Source organism: Diceros bicornis, chromosome 30 (assembly GCF_020826845.1).
Source record: "Diceros bicornis minor isolate mBicDic1 chromosome 30, mDicBic1.mat.cur, whole genome shotgun sequence".
Classification (NCBI taxonomy): domain Eukaryota; kingdom Metazoa; phylum Chordata; class Mammalia; order Perissodactyla; family Rhinocerotidae; genus Diceros; species Diceros bicornis.
The window spans coordinates 9,293,401-9,312,034 of NC_080769.1; the positions used below are offsets into that span (position 1 = coordinate 9,293,401).

Here is an 18,634-nt window from a genome sequence, read left to right on the forward strand (position 1 = left end):
TTCTGTATTTGCTCATACAGTGAGAGACTTTCCCCACATGCAAACCTGTCCAAGTGCTGTCCAAATAATGCTTTTGTGCACCACTGCCACCTCATGGTCATATCTTTTTCCTTAATCAGTCCAGAAATCACTTAATATCCTACATATGTATATGGTCACTCACAGCTCCCCCGTCTCACACACATTTGGATCCTTGATCCATTTGGAGTTTATTTTTGTTTTGTTTTGTTTTGTTTTGTGAGGAAGATCAGCCCTGAGCTAACATCCAAGACAATTCTCCTCTTTTTGCTGAGGAAGACTGGCCCTGGGCTAGCATCCATGCCCATCTTCGTCTACTTTATAAGGGACGCTGCCACAGCATGGCTTGACAAGTGGTGCGTGGGTGCGCACCCAGGATCCGAACCTGCGAACTCCGGGCAGCCACAGCGGAGCGTGTGCACTTAACTGCTTGCGCCACCAGGCTGGCCCCTGGAGTTTATTTTTGTAAGTGGTGTGAGGTATAGATATAATTTTATCTTTTCACAGATGGCTGACTAGTTGTCTCAGCACTTTTCATTAAAAATCTTGTTTTTGCCCCAGTGATCGGAAACACCAACTTTATAAACTCAATTTCCATATGTTCTTGGGTCTATTTCTAGATGCTCCATTTTATTCCATTTGTCTGTTTCCTGTTCATGTGCCAATACCACAGTTTTAATTACAACAGGTTTCTAATATGTTTTAATGTCTGTAGGGTATTATCACTTTTGTTTTTCAATGTTTTCTCGGGTACCATTAGACGTTTGTTCTTCCATATAAATGTTAGTATCAATTTGACAAACTCCATAAGAAAAGCTCGTTGGGTGAAGGGGGTCAAAATGTACAAACTTTCAGTTATAAGATAAATAAGTTCTGGGGACGTAATGTACAGCATGGTGACTACAGTTAACAATACTGTATTGTATACTTGAAAGTTGCTAAGAGAGTGGACCTTAAAAGTTTTCGTCATAAGAAAAAACATTTTTGTAACTATATGCGATGATGGATGTAAACTAAACTTATTGTGGTGATCATTTTGCAATATATACATACATATATCAAACGATTAGGTTGTATACCTTAAACTAAAACAATGTTATATGTTAATTATATCTCAATAAAACTGGAAAAAAATGTTGAATGACTATTTGGATTAACAGCAAAATAAAGGAAATTAATGCCTTAAAAAAAGATGAGATTATTTTATGGACATCCTCATTATGATGGCACACTGGTCTGGAGACACAAATTTATATGAAAATTCTGGCACACTTATTCCATTAAATTACCAGGAATTTATGCAGACTTTCTAGTTATCTTTGCAAACACACATAAATCAGAAGTTAGATTTCAATCTGTCAGTCTAGCAATTCCAAGCATTGCACATATATATAAAGTGTTTTTATCAAAACACAAGGTGCTGAATGCAAATTCATCAAAATAATTACTATTTTTTAGAAAAGCTTATTGACATTTTTATTGGGATTATGTTACATTTCTGAATTAACCTGGGGAGAATTTATATCTTTAGGATGTTAAGTTATTTCATCAAAGAACAAGGGATGTTTTTCCATTTGTTCATTTTGTGTCTTTTAAGAGTTTTAAAGTTCCTCATGTAGGTTTTATAAATGTCTTGTTGAGTTTAATTCAAAGTATCTTTTTCTTGCTATTATAAATGAGGTTTTCTCTACATTTATATCACCTTACTGGTTATTGGTTGGGTTGATGAAGGCTATTGATTTCTAGATGAAAATTCCATATCCTTTTATTGTTTGAATTAACTTTATCATTGATTCTCTAGGGCTTTCCATCTATAGCATCAGATCATCTGTAAAAAGAGGTAGTTTTACTTCATTTGCAATTCTTATGTTTCTAATTAATTTATCTAATTGCATTAGCTAATGCCAATGTACACACATAGACACAGATCACATACACACATACATGTATACACACACACACAGAGCTATAGATATACGCAATCATCTTAAGAAAGTATTCACCAATTTTTTTTGAGTGCTTATATCAAGAATGAGTGTTGAATTTTGTCAAAGGCTTTATCAGCATCTATGGAGATAATTATATGATTTGTCTTCTTAGATGTACTATCTGATGCATTATTTAATGGATTTCCTAATAACTGAATCAACCTTGCATTCCTAGAGCAAATTCCACTTGGTCAAGTTTTATTATTTTCTTAATGTATTTTCATATTATATTTGCTAATATTAACATAGCTCGTTTTAATCAATATTCATAAGTGATGTGGATCTGTAATTTTCCATTTTTTGTACTCTGTCAGGTTTTATATGAAGTTTACAGTTGCTTCATAAAAGGAGTTAGGAACTTTTTCTTCATTCTCATTTCTCTTACTTATGGAGAACCGGGAATATCTGAACTTTGAAGTTTTGGTATAATTCCCCTATCTAAAACTTCTGGGCTCATATTTATGGTCCACTGATGTTTGACAACGGTGTCAAAACCATTCAATGGGGCAACAAACAGTCTTTTCAACAAATGGTGCTGGCACAACTGTATATCCACATGCAAAAGAACGAAGATGGATGCCTAACTCTCACGACATACAAAAATTAACTCAAAGTGGATCAAAGAACTAAATGTAAGCACTAAAAGTAGAAAACTCTCTGAAGAAAACATAATGGTAAATTTTCAGTGATCTTGGATTTGGCAATGGTTTCTTTTTTTTTTTTAATTTTTATTTATTTATTTATTTTTCCCCCAAAGCCCCAGTAGATAGTTGTATGTCATAGCTGCACATCCTTCTAGTTGCTGTATGTGGGACGCGGCCTCAGCATGGTCGGAGCAGTGCGTCGGTGCGCGCCCGGGATCCGAACCCGCGCTGCCAGCAGCGGAGTGCCACACACTCAACCGCTAAGCCATGGGGCCAGCCCTCTTTTTTTTTTAAAGTAACTTTTCTTTCTTTCTTTCTTTCTTTTTTTTTTGAGGAAGATTGGCCCTGAGCTAACATCTGTTGCCAATCTTCCTCCTTTTTTTCCTTTTGTCTCCCCAAAGCCCCAGTAGATAGTTGTATGTCATAGTTGTACATCCTTCTAGTTGCTCCACGTGGGACGCCACCTCAGCGTGGCTTGATGAATGGTGCATAGGCCCACACCCAGGATCAGAACCAGTGAACCCTGGGTCACCAAAGCAGAGCACACGAACTTAACCACTACACCACTGGGCCGGCCCCAATGGTTTCTTAAATATGACACCAAAAGCATAAGTAACCAAAGAAAAAACGGATGAGTAGGACTTCATCAAAATTTAAAAATTTGCAGGGCAGGCCCAGTGGTACAGTGGTTGAATTCAGCGCACTCCACTTCCTCAGCCCAGGTTCACAGGTTTGGATCCCAGGTGTGGACCTACACCACTCATCAAACCATGCTGTGGCAGCGTCCCACATACAAAATAGAGGAAGATGGGCACAGATGTTAGCTCAGGGCCACTCTTGCTCAAGAGAAAAGAAGAAGATTGGCAACAGGTATTAGCTCAGGGCCAATCCTGCTCACCAAAAAAAAAAAAAAAAAAAAAAAAATTAAAAAATTTTGTGCTTCAGAGGACACACAAAGAAGTGAAAAGACAACATTTTGAATGTGAGAAAATATTTGTAAATTCTATATCTGATAAGGGTCTGGCATCTAGAATGTATAAAGAACTCTTAGAATTGAATAATAAAATGATAAATAACACAATTAAAACACAGTCAAAGCATCTGGATAGATATTTCTCCAAATAAGATACACAAATTGCCAATGAGCACATGAAAAAATGCTCAATACCTTTAGTCATTGGGGGAAAATTAAAATCAAAACTACAATCAAATACTTCACACAACTAGGATGGCTATAATAATATTTTTTTGAAAAAGACTCTAATAAGTGTTGACAAGGAGGGGAGAAATTGGAACTCTCATACACTGCTGGTGAGATTGTAAAATGGTGCAGCCATTTTGGAAAACAGTCTGGCTATTCCTCTAAAGGTGAAACATAGTGTTACAATATGACCCAGCAATTCCACTCCTAGATATATACCCAAGAGATATGAGAATGTCCACAAAAATGTGTACATGAATATTTTATAGGATTATTCACGATGGCCAAAAAGTGCAAACAACCCAAATGTTTGTCAACTGATAGGAATGTTATTATTATTATTATTATTATTATTATTTTGTGAGGAAGATCGGCCCTGAGCTAACATCTGCCAATCCTCCTTCTTCTTTTTTTTTTTTTTTTTTGCTGAGGAAGACTGGCCCTGGGCCAACATTCATGCCCATCTTAGGAATATTATTTACCAATTAAAAGGAATAAAATAGGGCCGGCCCTGTGGCTTAGCAGTTAAGTGCATGCGCTCCGCTACTGGTGGCCCGGGTTCGGATCCTGGGCACGCACCGACACACTGCTTCTCTGGCCATGCTGAGGCCGCGTCCCACATACAGCAACTAGAAGGATATGCAGCTATGACATACAACTATCCACTGGGGCTTTGGGGGAAAAATAAATAAATAAAAAAATTAAAAAAAAAAAATAATAGGAATAAAATACTGATTCATGCTACAATATAGATGAACCTCAAACACTTTATGCTATATGAAAGAAACTAGTCTCAAAAGACCACATAGTATTTTTAACTTGTTTGAAATGGTCAGAATAGACACATCCATAGAGACAATAAATAAATTGTTCTAAAACTGATTGTGGCGATAGTCTCACAACTCTGCAAATTTAAGAACTACCACATGTATACTTTAAATGGGTGAAGTGTATGGTATGTGAATTATATCTTGACAACGCTGTTACAAACAAACAAACAAAACCAACTCATCTGGATTTGATACTCTTTTGTAGTGTAAGTTCCTATTTAACTTTTTAATCTTTTTTCATTGATATGCTATTTTTGCTTTTTTGAGTTTGGATTTTATTTTTTATTATTCTTTTATTTTTATTGATAGAAGTATTTGGGAATATGTATTTTCCTCTGATCATTCCTTAAAAGGTACCCTATATTATTTATAATAGCCAACAAAGTGGAAACAAGCCAATGTCTATCAACCAATGAATGGATAAATTGTGATATATTCATATAATGGCATATTATTCAGTAATAAAAGAAATTAAGTATGACACATGCCACCACACAAAGGAACTTCGAAAATATTATGCAAGTGAAAGAAGCCAGACAAAAAGACCACACATCGTCTGATGCCATTTATATGAACTGTCAGGAAGAGGCAAATCCAGAGACAAAAAGTAGATTAGTTGTTGCCTTGGGCTGGGGGGTGGGGTGGGGGATTATGGCTAAGGGGGTACTGGGTTTCTTTTCGTGATTATGAAAATGTACTAAAATTGATTGTGGTGATGGATGCCCAACTCTGAATATACTAAAGGCCACTAAATGATACACTTTAAATGGGTTAGTTGTATGCTACGAGAATTATATCTCTAACAAAACTAAAGGTCTAAAGAGCGGACTGAATGAATTAGGGGGACAGATCATTTTATGGACTAGCAGGCTTATCTTTGTAAATGTGCACATCGTTGCATCTGCCGAAGAAACAGGGAGAAAGGCCTGTAGAAAAGCATTTGATGAGCTTCCTGCTGCCAGTACACAAAGCCTTGGATCTGACTCCGCCGGAACCACGCCCTCCTGGGAACAGGCCACGACGCGAACCCCGCCCTCCGCATCCGTCCTGCTTCTAACTCGGTCCCCTGAGCTCCGCTCGGTCCTCCAGCCGGGCGTTGCCTTCCGGACCTGGTCGGCTTGAAGAGCCTGCTCTGGATCCAGGTCCAACCGCAACCCTCCTAGTGTGGAAGTAGCAGCCACTGCTCCCCTCCGCCCCTATTTCCGCCTCACGTCTTCCTGATCCGGGAGCTCCTGAGGCTCCGCCCCTTACGCTGAGCGCGGTGCGGAAACCGGAAGCGGAAGTGGTGGCGGGTGTGCGTCTCAGTTTGCGCTCCTCTAGGGTTTCTCCTGTGTGGAAGTCCTCGCTTGCGTTCAGTACCGGCCTCTCCGGCCTCCAGGAGTCGCGGCGCCTCCTCCGGCCCGTACCTCGCGCCCGAGGCTTCCTGCGGGCGCCGCGGTTCCTCCGAGAGCCTCTGCCCTCCCCGCCTGCGCGAGTCGGGGCCGTGGCTTAGGGTCCCCGGTGGAGGCAGGGCCTTTGCTCCAGCCGCTGTGCGCCTGTCTTCGAAAGCTGCCAAAGCAGCCTTTGTCCTTTCTCCAAAAGGAAAAGCATTTACGTTGTTCTGGAAAACGACCCCAGCGTCCTCTTCGTCTCACCGACTTGGCGATCGGTGCCTTCCGGTGAGCACTGGACGGAAATGCTCTGGCTGGGGGCATGCGTTATTGGAGTTTGATATATTATTCAGATGTTACCTTGTTGTCCATTGACCATTTGTTAATATTTTGCATGTCTACTGTATCTGTACATCTCTCTCCATGGGTATATGATAAACTTTGAGAGTAAGGAGATTGAAATAAATTGCAGCCGTGGTATTTGCCCTTTAATACTTGGTTAATTGCCTCACATGTAACAACCAAGAGTTATGTACATAATAACTAGTACAGATTAATATCCAAAATGAAAACTCAATAGAAGAATGACCAAGAGGTTTGGATAGGCTCTTCAATAAAGTACATATACAAATGGATAACAAATATATGAAAAGGCGCTTGATATCGTTAGCAACCAGGGAAATGCAGATTAAAATCACAATATGGTAGTATTACACACTGAATGGTTAAATGTTAAACTAAAAAAGAATGACAGTGCCATGTGTTGGTTAAGATGTGCATACACCGCTAGTGTTTCGCTAGTGGAAACACATTTTTAAAAAGTATCAAATAATCTGTTGATCACACACCAGTAACTCATGCACATGTGTAACAATTAAACATAAAAGCTATAGCATCATTATTGGAAATATCCCTAAAATGGAAATAACCCAGTGGACAAGAGAAGAATGGATGAGTTGTGGCATTTGTTTTCTATGGCATACTCTTCAGCAAAGAGAAGGTCCAAACCACAGGTAGAGAGAGGCAGCAGCTTGGATGAACCTCACAAATATAATGTTGAGTGAATTATGACACAGAAGACAGACAAAAGAATGCATGCTGTTTGATACTGTTTCTTTAAGTTTCAAAAATAGGCAGAATAGCCTAGAGTGTTCCATGTCAGGATAGTGGTTGAGATTGGGAGGCATGGAATTAGTGATTTGGAAAAGAGACAAGGAATATGCTGGATATGGAAATGTTCTATTTCTTTATCTGAATGGTGGTTACCTGAGGCTGTTCATTTCTTGATAGTTCGTTGAGATTTTTATTCATGATTTCTTCCTTTAGTTGTATATATGCTGTAATTCAATAAAAAAATTCAAGAAATGAAACTAAGCATTCTACTTCATAAGGTTGAGCAAGAAATACAGAAGTAGAATAAAATATACTGAAAGGATGAATAAAAGTAAAACCAATACTTAATGGAAGCAAGGAGAACTGATCAGTAATACAAAAAGGTGAAAAGATGAAAAATATATTTATGTAATAGTCTTTGTAGTTAACCATGAGAAAACATGGAAAGGCTTCAATTTCAACATAGAAGAAGAACAGTGACATGATTCAGAGCCTATTGGAGTGGCCAGCATTAGAAATGTATTTTGAGTTTTTTCTAAAATAATCATTTTCAAGTTTGAATGTCTTTGGGTCAAAATTGGAACATTAATGATTTAAGTAAGTAAGGTATCAATTATCACAGTCCTCTGAAGTGGTTATTTCTCTATTCTGTCTTTATCTTGCCCCTAACCAGTCTTGTCTTTGTATCAGGAATATATTTGTGTATGTGTGGTACTCCTCATACTTTAATGAGATTGATTCTTTTTTTGACTGTGCTGCTCATCACCATCTGGTAATTATTTGTTTATTACCTGCATTGCCTGATTGAACCATGAGATCCCTAAGAACTATGCCCTCCTTAGTGCCTAGTACCTGACCTGGCATAAGGAAGGCCCTTATTAGAACTTTTTTTTTTCCCCCAAAGCCCCAGTAGATAGTTGTATGTCATAGCTGCACATCCTTCTAGTTGCTGTATGTGGGACACAGCCTCAGCATGGCCGGAGAAGTGGTGCATCGGTGTGTGCCCTGGATCCAAACCCGGGCTGCCAGTAGCGGAGTGCGCGCACTTAACCGCTAAGCCACGGGGCCGGCCCAGGAAGGCCCTTATTAAATGTTTGCTGATTGAGTAAAGGAATAAGAGATGAGAGAGGCAAAGGTGCCAAGTCCAACTCCCTGCTCTAGCAGGGAGTACCCAGGGAGACTTCTGGTTTCATAAAACCTTTTGTATTTATCCTCTTCATTATGCCTAGCAGAGGGTCCAGACTGAATTCTGGTCATGTCAGGAATAACAGCAACCAGAGGATATCAGGCTCTTGACACACTAACCTGTGTCTAGTCCTGGTCCTGGTTCACGTTTCCTAACTGGTAATGTTGGGCCAGTTACCAATCCTGTCTAAACTTTAGTTTTCTCAGTAATTAAATAACAGTATTAATACCCAATTTGGAGAGTTAGGACAACTAAAGGAGTTTATATATGTAGAACTTCTAATGGATGCTTAGTAAATGGCAATTATTATTAACATTTGCGTGGAGTAGTATTGGACAGTTTTTAATGGCTGTCACATGTTTTATCTGTAGAGAAATGGGTGACTATTGATGATTGACGACTAAGGAAAATTGTCTGTTGCTTGATGATTGATGTTGCGAACCAGTTACCCAGACACTCTAGTATACGAAGAGAAATCGAGATCAACCTCTTAATTTAAACTCAGAAGCTTCTCTGAAGTGATCTTCTGAGCAAGTTGGAACCTTCTGGGAACTGTCATTTTCAGATTCACAGGATCTGACTCAAATGTATGGTGAGTCCTTGTTGATGCTTCTTTTCAAATCGTTTACTTCGTGTAGTTCCTTCACAAATGGCAGATGCGGTGCTCAGGTGCTGAGCAATTGTGCAGTGGGCCTGATAAGAGGGATTGAAGTGGCCAGAGTGCGTATGTCAGGTCCCTGGGATTTGGGCTGCAAGAATGTGTGTGTGTGCTTTTTGGGGGATAAAATGTTCATGAATTTTATTGTCTCTGTCAGACAGCTCTAATTCTCTGCACTTTAATTTGTGTAACTCTCAGATGGAATTTTTAACCTGTTTCTCATAGGTAGCAAAATCTGGAAAACCACTTTCTTGCTCCGGGTAACTCAGGGCACTTCGTCATATTACGGAAGTGGTGTGTTTTTGGCATGTTCTCTGCATGGGGTGGAACAGCTTATAGGCACGTGATTGTTGGAATTGGATTGCCTTTGAAGTTCATGCCATTCTCCTTCTCTCTGAGGTCATCTTTTTTGAGACCCTTTCCGTCTTCATAAGAGGCAAATCAAGGAGACAAGGATGCTGGCTGGGTTACTGATGGATTCTTCTCAGGCAAGTGGAAAGTTGATCTTTCTTCAAAACGTCATGCTTGTTTCCATCAGGTGTCTCCTTTTGATGTCCCCAAGCTTCTTAAAGCAATTAATGGCTCTGCTTAGGAAATGAGTTCCAGGTGAACTTTTCCAGGACCCGTGCCGTCTCTGAATATACAGAGATTACACTGGATATGATTCTTTTTTCTCAATATTTATTAATTTTTTCTGATTCTCAATCATGCTTTGTGGCTTATTGTTTTGTTGAGTGTTGTGACAGATCTTCAGGAAGGTTATGAAGGATATGTGAGATATCTAATCTCACAATTTGTGTGTCACTGTGGAAATAATTCATTTGTTAATAGATTTTACTGAGTGCTGCATAATGTTCATTGCTAACTGCCGCCTATAAGTAGAGGAGGAATAAAACAAGAAGAGCCCACGGTAGAGTTATGATAAGATAAATCCTTGTGACTGGATGCGATCCAGTCAGGATTGCCTGGATGGATCACCAGGCATTGTCTATGTAGCTAGAGAGGAGACAGGTCTAGGCCCAGGAGTACTGTAGGCTTCTGGTCTACCTTCTTCAGTCCCTCGTTCTGAGAACATCAAAGAAGATGGTACTTAGCTGAAGCCAGCATGTGTTTGATGGTTTAGCACTTAGTGACCTTCGAGGATGTGGCTGTGGCCTTTACCCAGGAGGAGTGGACTTTGTTGGATCAACCGCAGAGAGATCTCTACAGAGACGTGATGTTGGAGAATTACCGGAATCTCATGACACTAGGTAAGGCCGCTGTCGTTTCTTCACTGAGCCCTCTATGAAATGAATGTTTCTTAAGTACCTTTGCTGTCAAATGGGAATACTGTGGTGAACAAGACAGACATAGCCCTGGCCTCATGGGCCTTACCTCTAGAAGATTCCCCATGAAAATGAAGATCTGTTTAAATAAACGACTGTATTTCCTTTAGGGACTAAAAACCTTAAGACTTTAAATGTGTGTGGAGTTGGCCATGGTTTTCAGGTCTTTGAGACCTCCGGTCATTTGAGGGCGCAGAGAGGGAATTTGCTTTGGTTTTCGTTCCTTTTATTTTTTAATTTAATTAAAAACATTTTTTTTGAGGCAGATTGGCCCTGTGCTAACATCTGTTGCCAATCTTTTTTTTTTTTTCTTTTTTCTCCCTAAAGCGCCAGTACATAGTTGTGTATCATAGTTGTAGAGTGGTAGCTCTTCTATATTGGATACCACTTCAGCACAGCATGATGAGTGGTGCATAGGTTTGTGCCCAGGCTCTGAAGCGAACCCCAGGCCGCCAAAGCAGAACACGCAAACTTAACCGCTACACCACTGGGCTGTCCCCGGATTTTTGTTCCTTTTAAATTGTTTTATTGCATTTATTTGAAATTTTGCTTGATCACTTTGCTGCTTGTAAAGTTAGACTTGAGCATCTTCAGACACCCTGAAGGCTAAAGTGTTGGTTCCTGATTCAAGGATATGTTTTCCATGTCTTGTGAGGTCCTCTTTATGTATTTTTCCCTTGAGCAGGATACAGATCATGCAAACCTGATGTCAATTCTGGATTGGAAGGCACAGAAGAGATGAGGATGGGAGCGAGAGGAGTTCTGCGGGGTGAGTTCACAAGCAGATAGGTTTTATGAAAAGCCTGGGAAAGGGGCTGTACCTTGGGACATGTCACTTTGCAAACTTTTAAAGATATATTCTTTCTGAGAAGGCTGACGCCATTTGATTTCTGCGTTTCCTCAGGAACCTTCAACTCCCCTATACCTTTAACTTTCCATTGATCTCAACCTTTTTTGTTCATTCAGAAAGATCTGTCTGGCTTATTTGAAAATTTCATTACTTGCAGGTAGCTCTTTTTACAATACCCTCCTATCTTGTTTTTCTGATTCTGTTATCTTTTTTGTTTACTGTCAGCCTAGTTTTCCAGAGTATTACGTTTCGTAAATTGCCTACAGTTTTGGCACCAGACCCTTATCATTGCCAAACTCCTAACACAGCTAAACTCTTTGTGGTCCATCTTTTGTTTTGTTTCACCATTTTATAATGGTTCCTTCATATTTAGATATACATATGTGCCATATGCTTTTTATTTTGAGGTAAAATACACATAAATTCACGATTTTAGTGAGTATAATTCATTGGTATTGAGTACATTCACAGTGTTATGCAACCATCAGCTCATTTTAGTTCCAAAATATTTCTGTCACCTCAAAAGGAAACCCTGTACCCATTAAGCAGTCAGTCCCTCTTGACACCACTCCCAATCCCTGCAACCACTAATCTGCTTTCCGTCTCTGGATTTACCTATTCTGTGTATATCCTATGAATGGAATCATACAAAATGTGAGCTTTTTGTGCCTGGCTTCTTTCACTTAGCACGATGTTTTAAGGTTCATCCATGTTGGAGTATGTATCCTTCATTCCTTTTTATGGCTGAATGATATTCAATTTCACGACTCTCACATTTTGTTTATCCAGTTATCCTTTGATGGACTTTTGTTTTCACCTTTGGCAATTGTGAATAAATACTGCTGCTATGAACATTTATGTGCAAATGTTTGAATACTTGCTTTCAACTCTTTGGGGTACATAACTAGAAATAGAATTGTTGGGTTGTATGGTCGTTTTATATTTGGCTTGTTGAGGATTACTAAACCATTTTACACAGAGGCCGTACCATATTACGTTCCCATCAGCAATTTAGAAGAGTTCCAGTTACTCCACATCCTTGCCAACACTTATTTTCTTTTTTTTTTTTTGGTGAGGAAGATTGGCCGTGACTAACATCTGTGCCCATCTTTCTCTATTTTGTATGTGGGATGCTGCCACAGCATGGCTTGATGAGCGGTGCGTATGTCCATGCCCGGGATCCGAGCCCATGAATCCTTTGCCACCAAACCAGAGCATGCGTAGTTAACCACTATGCCACCAGGCTGTCCCCTCTTTTGTTTTTTTTTATTTTTATTTATTTATTTATTTATTTTTCCCCCAAAGCCCCAGTGGATAGTTGTGTGTCATAGCTGCACATCCTTCTAGTTGCTGTATGTGGGATGCTGCCTCAGCATGACCGGAGAAGTGGTGCGTCAGTGCGTGCCCAGGATCCGAACTCGGGCTGCCAGCAGCAGAGCGCACGCACTTAGCCACTAAGCCACCGGGCCGGCCCTGTTTTTTTTAAATACTAACACTTCTAGCAGATATGAAGTGGTATCTTATTGTGGTTTTGATTTGCATTTCCCTAAAACAAATGATGTTGAGCATCTTTTCATGTGCTTGTTGGCTATTTCTGTATCTTCTTTGGAAAAATGCTGATTCAAGTCCTTTGCCCATTTTTTACATTGGGTTGTTTGTCTTCCTGTTGTTGAAGTGTAGGAGTTCTTTATGTACTTTTAATAGTGGACTCTTATCAGATACATGATTTGCCAAATTTTCCTCCCACTCTTTAGGTTGTCCTTTCACTTTGTTAAAATAGTGTTCTTTGATGCACAAACATTTTTAATTTTGATGACATCCAGTTTATCTCTTGTTTTCTTGGGTGCTTTTGGTGTCATATCTAAGAATAATAAGATTCCATCTAATATCTAATAATATTTCTATCTAATAAGATAGAAATATTGGATATTGTCAAATCCAAGGTCATGAAGATTTACCCCCATGTTTTCATCTAAATGTTTTATAGTTTTAGCTTTTATGTTAGGTTTTTCTCATTTTGAGTTAATTTGTGTATATGGGTGAAGTAGCTTTCTTTTTTTTTGTTGTGAGGAAGATCAGCCCTAAGCTAACATCCATGCTAATCCTCCTCTTTTTGCTGAGGAAGACTGGCCCTGGGCTAACATCCATGCCCATCTTCCTCTACTTTATGTGTGACCCCGCCACAGCATGACCTGATGAGCGGTGCGTCGGTGCGCTCCCGGGATCCGAACCCGGCCACCAGCAGCAGAGTGCACGCACTTAACCGCTATGCCACGGGGCTGGCCCCTGAAGTAGCTTTCTTATTTGATTCTTTTGCATGTGGCTATCTAGCTATCCCAGCATTATGTGTTGAAGAGACAATAGTTATGGCATGCTTGTTGACAGTCTGTTGATCCTAGATGTACGGGTTTATTTCTAGATGCTCAGTTCTAGTCCATTCGTGTATATGTCTGTCGTGTTCCACATGTTTAATATTGTACTTTTCAGCTCCAGAATTTTATTTGGTTCTTTTTGTACTTTCTATCTCTTTATTGATAATCTCTCTTTGGTGAGACATCATTCTCCTGGTTTCGTTTAGTTCTTTGTCCATGGTTTCCATGAGCTCTTTGGGTGTGTTTAAACAAATTGTTTTAAGTCTTTATCTAGTAAGTCCAATGCCTTGGCTTTCAGGGACAGTTTCTATTAATTTTTTTCCTTGTTCCTTAGAGTTTTATTTTAAAATGTAAATTTTAGATATAATAATGTGGCAATAGTAAAATCTGATTCTCCTCTCTCCCTGGGCTTTGCTGTTGCTCCCCATCATGGATTGCTGATGTCTGTTGAGTGACTTTTATCAATTATTTTTGTATATTCTGCATTCTTTTTAGTGTAGCCCCTGAAATCTGTGTTTTGTTAGCTTGGTGGTCACCTTTGAGTGACAGAAATTCCTTCAATGTCTAGAGCCAAGGAAAGAAAATAAAATACTCTCTTTTAGTATTTGTCAATTGGCTGTGGACTGGGCTACTCCTTCAGTGCTTAGCCAGGCTGTTTACAACTTTTTCTTTTTTTTATTTTTTATATAATTTTATCTTTTTTTAAATTAAATTAAATTTATTTATTTATTTTTTTGTGAGGAAGGTCAGCCCTATGCTAACATCTGTCAATCCTCCTCTTTTTGCTGAGGAAGACTGGCCCTGGGCTAACATCCGTGCCCATCTTCCTCCACTTTATGTGGGACGCCGCCACAGCATGGCTTGACAAGCGGTGCGTCGGTGCATGCCCGGGATCCGAACCTGCGAACCCCGGACTGCTGCAGCAGAGCGCACGCACTTAACCGCTTGCACCACTGGGCTGGCCCCTACAACTTTTTCTTAGCCTTTCTTTCCTGCTTGAGTGGATGCTGAAGGTCAACTGGGGAGATGAAAGCTTTCGGTCCTCTGGCCTGTCTGAGCATGCTTGTGGACTTCTTGATTGCCCGGTCAGTGCTTGAGTTTTTAAAAGCCCTTATTCGGGGCTGGCCTCATGCTGTAGCGGTTAAGTGCGCGCACTCCACTGCTGGCGGCCTGGGTTCGGATCCTGGGTGCGCACCGACGCACCAACGCACCGCTTGTCAAGCCATGCTGTGGCGGCATCCCCATATAAAGTGAAGGAAGATGGGCACGGATGTTAGCCCAGGGCCAGTCTTCCTTAGCAAAAAGAGGAGGATTGGCATGAATGTTAGCTCAGGGCTGATATTCCTCACACACAAAAAAATAAAAAAAAAATAAAAGTCCTTATTCACTGGCATATAACATTCCCCACTGGTTCCTTCCAAGACTTTTCAGTCTGTCTACTGTTTGTTGCAACCATTTTCCCCCTTCCTCAGGCTGCTGTGGCCAATACTTCCCCTGTATATGCTTTCAGCAGATGCTACCTGGGGTGCTGCCTCACTCCTGGGAACTCTGAGTTGGTGAAATTAAGGGAAGCCCTTGCACTGACACTTGAGGAAGCTGCCAGGCAGATCGAAACACACAATGGGCAGTTCTTTGAGAACAAGGTCCATATTGCTCCTTCTGACACTAGCAATTTGCTCAAGGAATACATCCTGCCATCTCTTGTGGCTGCAGCTGATCTGGAAAGTGTGGATGGTAGGCAGAAAGTTAAAATGCCATAGCACTCTCTTGGTGAAATACAGCCTCTTCTTTCTTCCTTAAGTGTTCCCTTGGTTGTATGTTTTTGACTAGATTCCAAATTCTGCAAGAGTTGATTCTGATAGTTTTTGTAAGCTTATTAGTTGTTTTCTGGTGTGCAAGAGCACTAGAGTCCCCTATCCACCATATCTTGTGATGTCATTCTCTGTGCCGTATGCTTTGAAACAATTTTATCTCCAAATTTTCCCCCAAACTCAAATTTTTCCACTTTATTTCAGAATTGGATTTGCAAGTGAAAACCAAAGTTTCCACACCCCTTCAAGATATTTCTGTGGAAAAAACATCAAATGGAATGCAATTGGTAAGATCTCCAAGAAGCAATTTTGTTCCTCCACATCAGGACTAGAAACCTAAAATCCATGAGAATTATATGAGATAAATGCTATTTACCTACAGCAGAAAGCAGAGTCTATGAAGAGATTCTGAACATCAAGAAGTTGAGGAGTATTCTAAACTTACTTCAAACCTGTTTCTCCTCAGAGATCTCACAAATGAATGTCCACACATGTGTAACTCTGATATCCAGTTTTTGAAACACAATTTAGTCTAAATGATTATCAGAAAAAAATCTCTTAAGATGCTTTGTAAAGGTGGAGAATATAGTACAGGGTCCTGGCCTTATAGCCAGCTTATTCAACTCAAAAACAGGGCAGAAACTCTGTACACTTAATGGAAATGGAAAAAAATTCAGTTATGGTAATGTTTCTAATGCGTAACAGTTGTGATGGGGAGAAATTCTATTTTTATAATGAATGTGAAAAAGTCTTTAATTAGCATTTATATCTTAACAGGAGAGAAGCAGTTCTGGAGTGGAACAATATGGCTCTAACCTGTGTGGAAAAATATTTGGTGAACACTCGTTTCTTATGGTTCACATTAGACAGAAAACTTCTAAGGATAATCAGAATAGAAAAGCCTTCAAAAAAAACTTTATTCGTACTTTGTTCAAGGAAATCCATGTTGGGGAGAGACCTTCTGAGTGTGTTCAAGATGAAAAAGCCTCTGGTCAGCTTTCAGATCTTACTGGGCACAAGAAAACTCAGACACCAGGGAAACTTTGTGAACGCAAAGATTGTCGGAGAACTTTTGTTGATCAGTCATCCCTTAAGGTACATACAAGCCACCACACTGGCGAAAAACCATATGAATGTAAAGAATGTGGGAAAGCCTTCACTCATTCCTCATACCTTGCAGACCATATAAGAATTCACAGTGGAAACAAGCCCTATGTATGTATGGAATGTGGGAAAGCCTTTACTCGATCCACAGGACTTATTTTACACATACGAATTCACACTGGAGAAAAACCTTACAAATGTAAGGAATGTGGAAAAGCCTTTATTCATTCTTCTTATCTTACAAAACACATAAGAATTCACAGTGGAGAGAAGCCATATCTCTGTAAGGAGTGTGGGAAAAGTTTTACTCGTTCCTCAGGGCTTGTCTTACACATGCGAACACACACTGGAGAAAAACCCTACGTCTGTAAGGAATGTGGGAAAGCCTTTAATAATTCTTCAATGCTTAATCAACACCTAAGAACACATACTGGAGAGAAGCCATATGAATGCAAGCAATGTGGGAAAGCCTTCACTCAGTCTTCAGGCCTTACTACACATTTAAGAACTCACACTGGAGAAAAGGCGTATGAATGTAAAGAATGTGGGAAAGCCTTTGCCCGTTCCACAAACCTTAACATGCACATGCGAACGCACACTGGAGAAAAGCCGTATAAATGTCAAGAATGTGGGAAAACCTTTAGATACTCCACATGCCTTAATATTCACATGAGAACTCACACAGGAGAGAAACCATACAAATGTAAGGAATGTGAGAAAACTTTCACTCAATCTTCAGCACTTGCTAAACATCTGAGAACTAAGGCATGTGAAAAAAACCTGTAAATGATCTCAGACCTTAGTATTCACATCTAAACTCATCTGGATAAAGACCTTATGAAATTAAAGAATGTGAGAAGGCTTTACTCAATTTTCATCCTTACATGATATGTGAGAACGTACCCCAGGGGAGAATTCGCATTTGTATAAGGTATATGGGAGAGCAGTAATTGTTCATAGCTTACAGAATGTGTAAGAACTCACACTTGAGAGAAAAACCTTCTGGTTGTAAGGCATGTGGGTAAGCCTTTTTGTTTTTGTCGTCCTAAGTTTGATTTTATGCATCTGAAGTTACTGCAAAAGCCATGTGAAGGTAAGAATGAGATACAGCCTTAAAATATTTCACGTTTTAATAGCACATGATAACTTACACTGGGGAAAAACCATCTGTATGTAGGGAATGTGGTAAAATCTTTACTTATTGTTGAGGGCTTACTATCCACATAAGACATTGTACTGGCATAAAACTCTATGAATGTAAAGGATATAGGAAGACCTATACTTGCTTCTCCTATCTTATAAGAACTTAACATTTAAGAACTCACAGTGGAGAGATGCTCTATAGATATAAGAAATCTGAGAAAGCCTTCAGAGATTCCTGACAGCTTTGTGTGCAAGAAGACTCACGAATGTAAGAAATGGTAAAAAGTGGTCAGGTGTTAATAAGCCATGCAGTGGAGAGAAACCCTAGGAAGGTAAGGTATGTGGGAAAGCTTTACTTCCGGCTCATCCATTAATATTTTTTGATAATCTCACAGAGGCAAAAAATTATGAATGTTAGAAATATGAGAATACCTTGTATGTATGTGTGTGTGTGCACATGTGTGTGTATTTTGGTTTTCAACCTTTAGTAAAAATGATACTTCACACTGGAGAGAAATTGTGATTGTAGGGTCCATGAGAAATGGTGTACCCATTTTACAAATCTTACTCTACATGTGAAAACCCACCCTGGAAAGAAGCCATATGAATGTAAAAATGCAGGAATGATTTTTGGTAAATATACATCCGTTCAGAGACTCATAAAATACGCACTGGAGGGCTAAACTATGAATGTGAGGAATTTTGGAAAGCTTTCAGGAACTTTCTTCGTTTATTGTATCCAAGAGAATCCATACTAGAGGAGAAATTTAAATAAATGACATGAAAATGAGATTACCCTTCTGTGTGTCTTATTCTCATGAAAGTGCCTGATTCCTGAATTTTTTTTTTTTGTGAGGAAGATCAGCCCTGTGCTAACATGTGCCAATCCTGCTCTTTTTCCTGAGGAAGACTGGCCCTGGGCTAACATCTGTGTCCATCTTCCTCCACCTTATATGGGAAGCCTCCACAGCATGGCTTGCCAAGCGGTGCGTCAGTGCGCGCCCAGGATCCAAACTGGCAA

At 39.7% G+C, this 18,634-nt stretch overlaps 1 protein-coding gene across 3 annotated transcripts; it reads left to right on the forward strand.

The window, feature by feature from the left end:
- The first annotated feature begins 5,998 nt into the window (after window positions 1–5,998).
- On the forward strand, window positions 5,999–18,403 carry ZNF846 (zinc finger protein 846). Of its 3 annotated transcripts, XM_058525766.1 has the most exons (8): window positions 6,000–6,339; window positions 8,722–8,942; window positions 9,234–9,268; window positions 9,408–9,496; window positions 10,132–10,258; window positions 11,019–11,102; window positions 15,571–15,653; window positions 16,144–18,403. In XM_058525766.1, the coding sequence occupies exons 4-8, from the start codon at window positions 9,464–9,466 to the stop codon at window positions 17,254–17,256; spliced, it is 1,440 nt and encodes a 479-aa protein (XP_058381749.1). In that variant the 5' UTR covers window positions 6,000–6,339; window positions 8,722–8,942; window positions 9,234–9,268; window positions 9,408–9,463; the 3' UTR covers window positions 17,257–18,403. The 3 variants fall into 3 exon arrangements, with proteins under 3 accessions (XP_058381750.1, XP_058381749.1, XP_058381748.1); XM_058525765.1 differs by lacking the exon at window positions 9,234–9,268; XM_058525767.1 differs by lacking the exons at window positions 9,234–9,268; window positions 9,408–9,496 and having other exon boundaries at window positions 5,999–6,339.
- The last annotated feature ends 231 nt before the right edge of the window (window positions 18,404–18,634 follow it).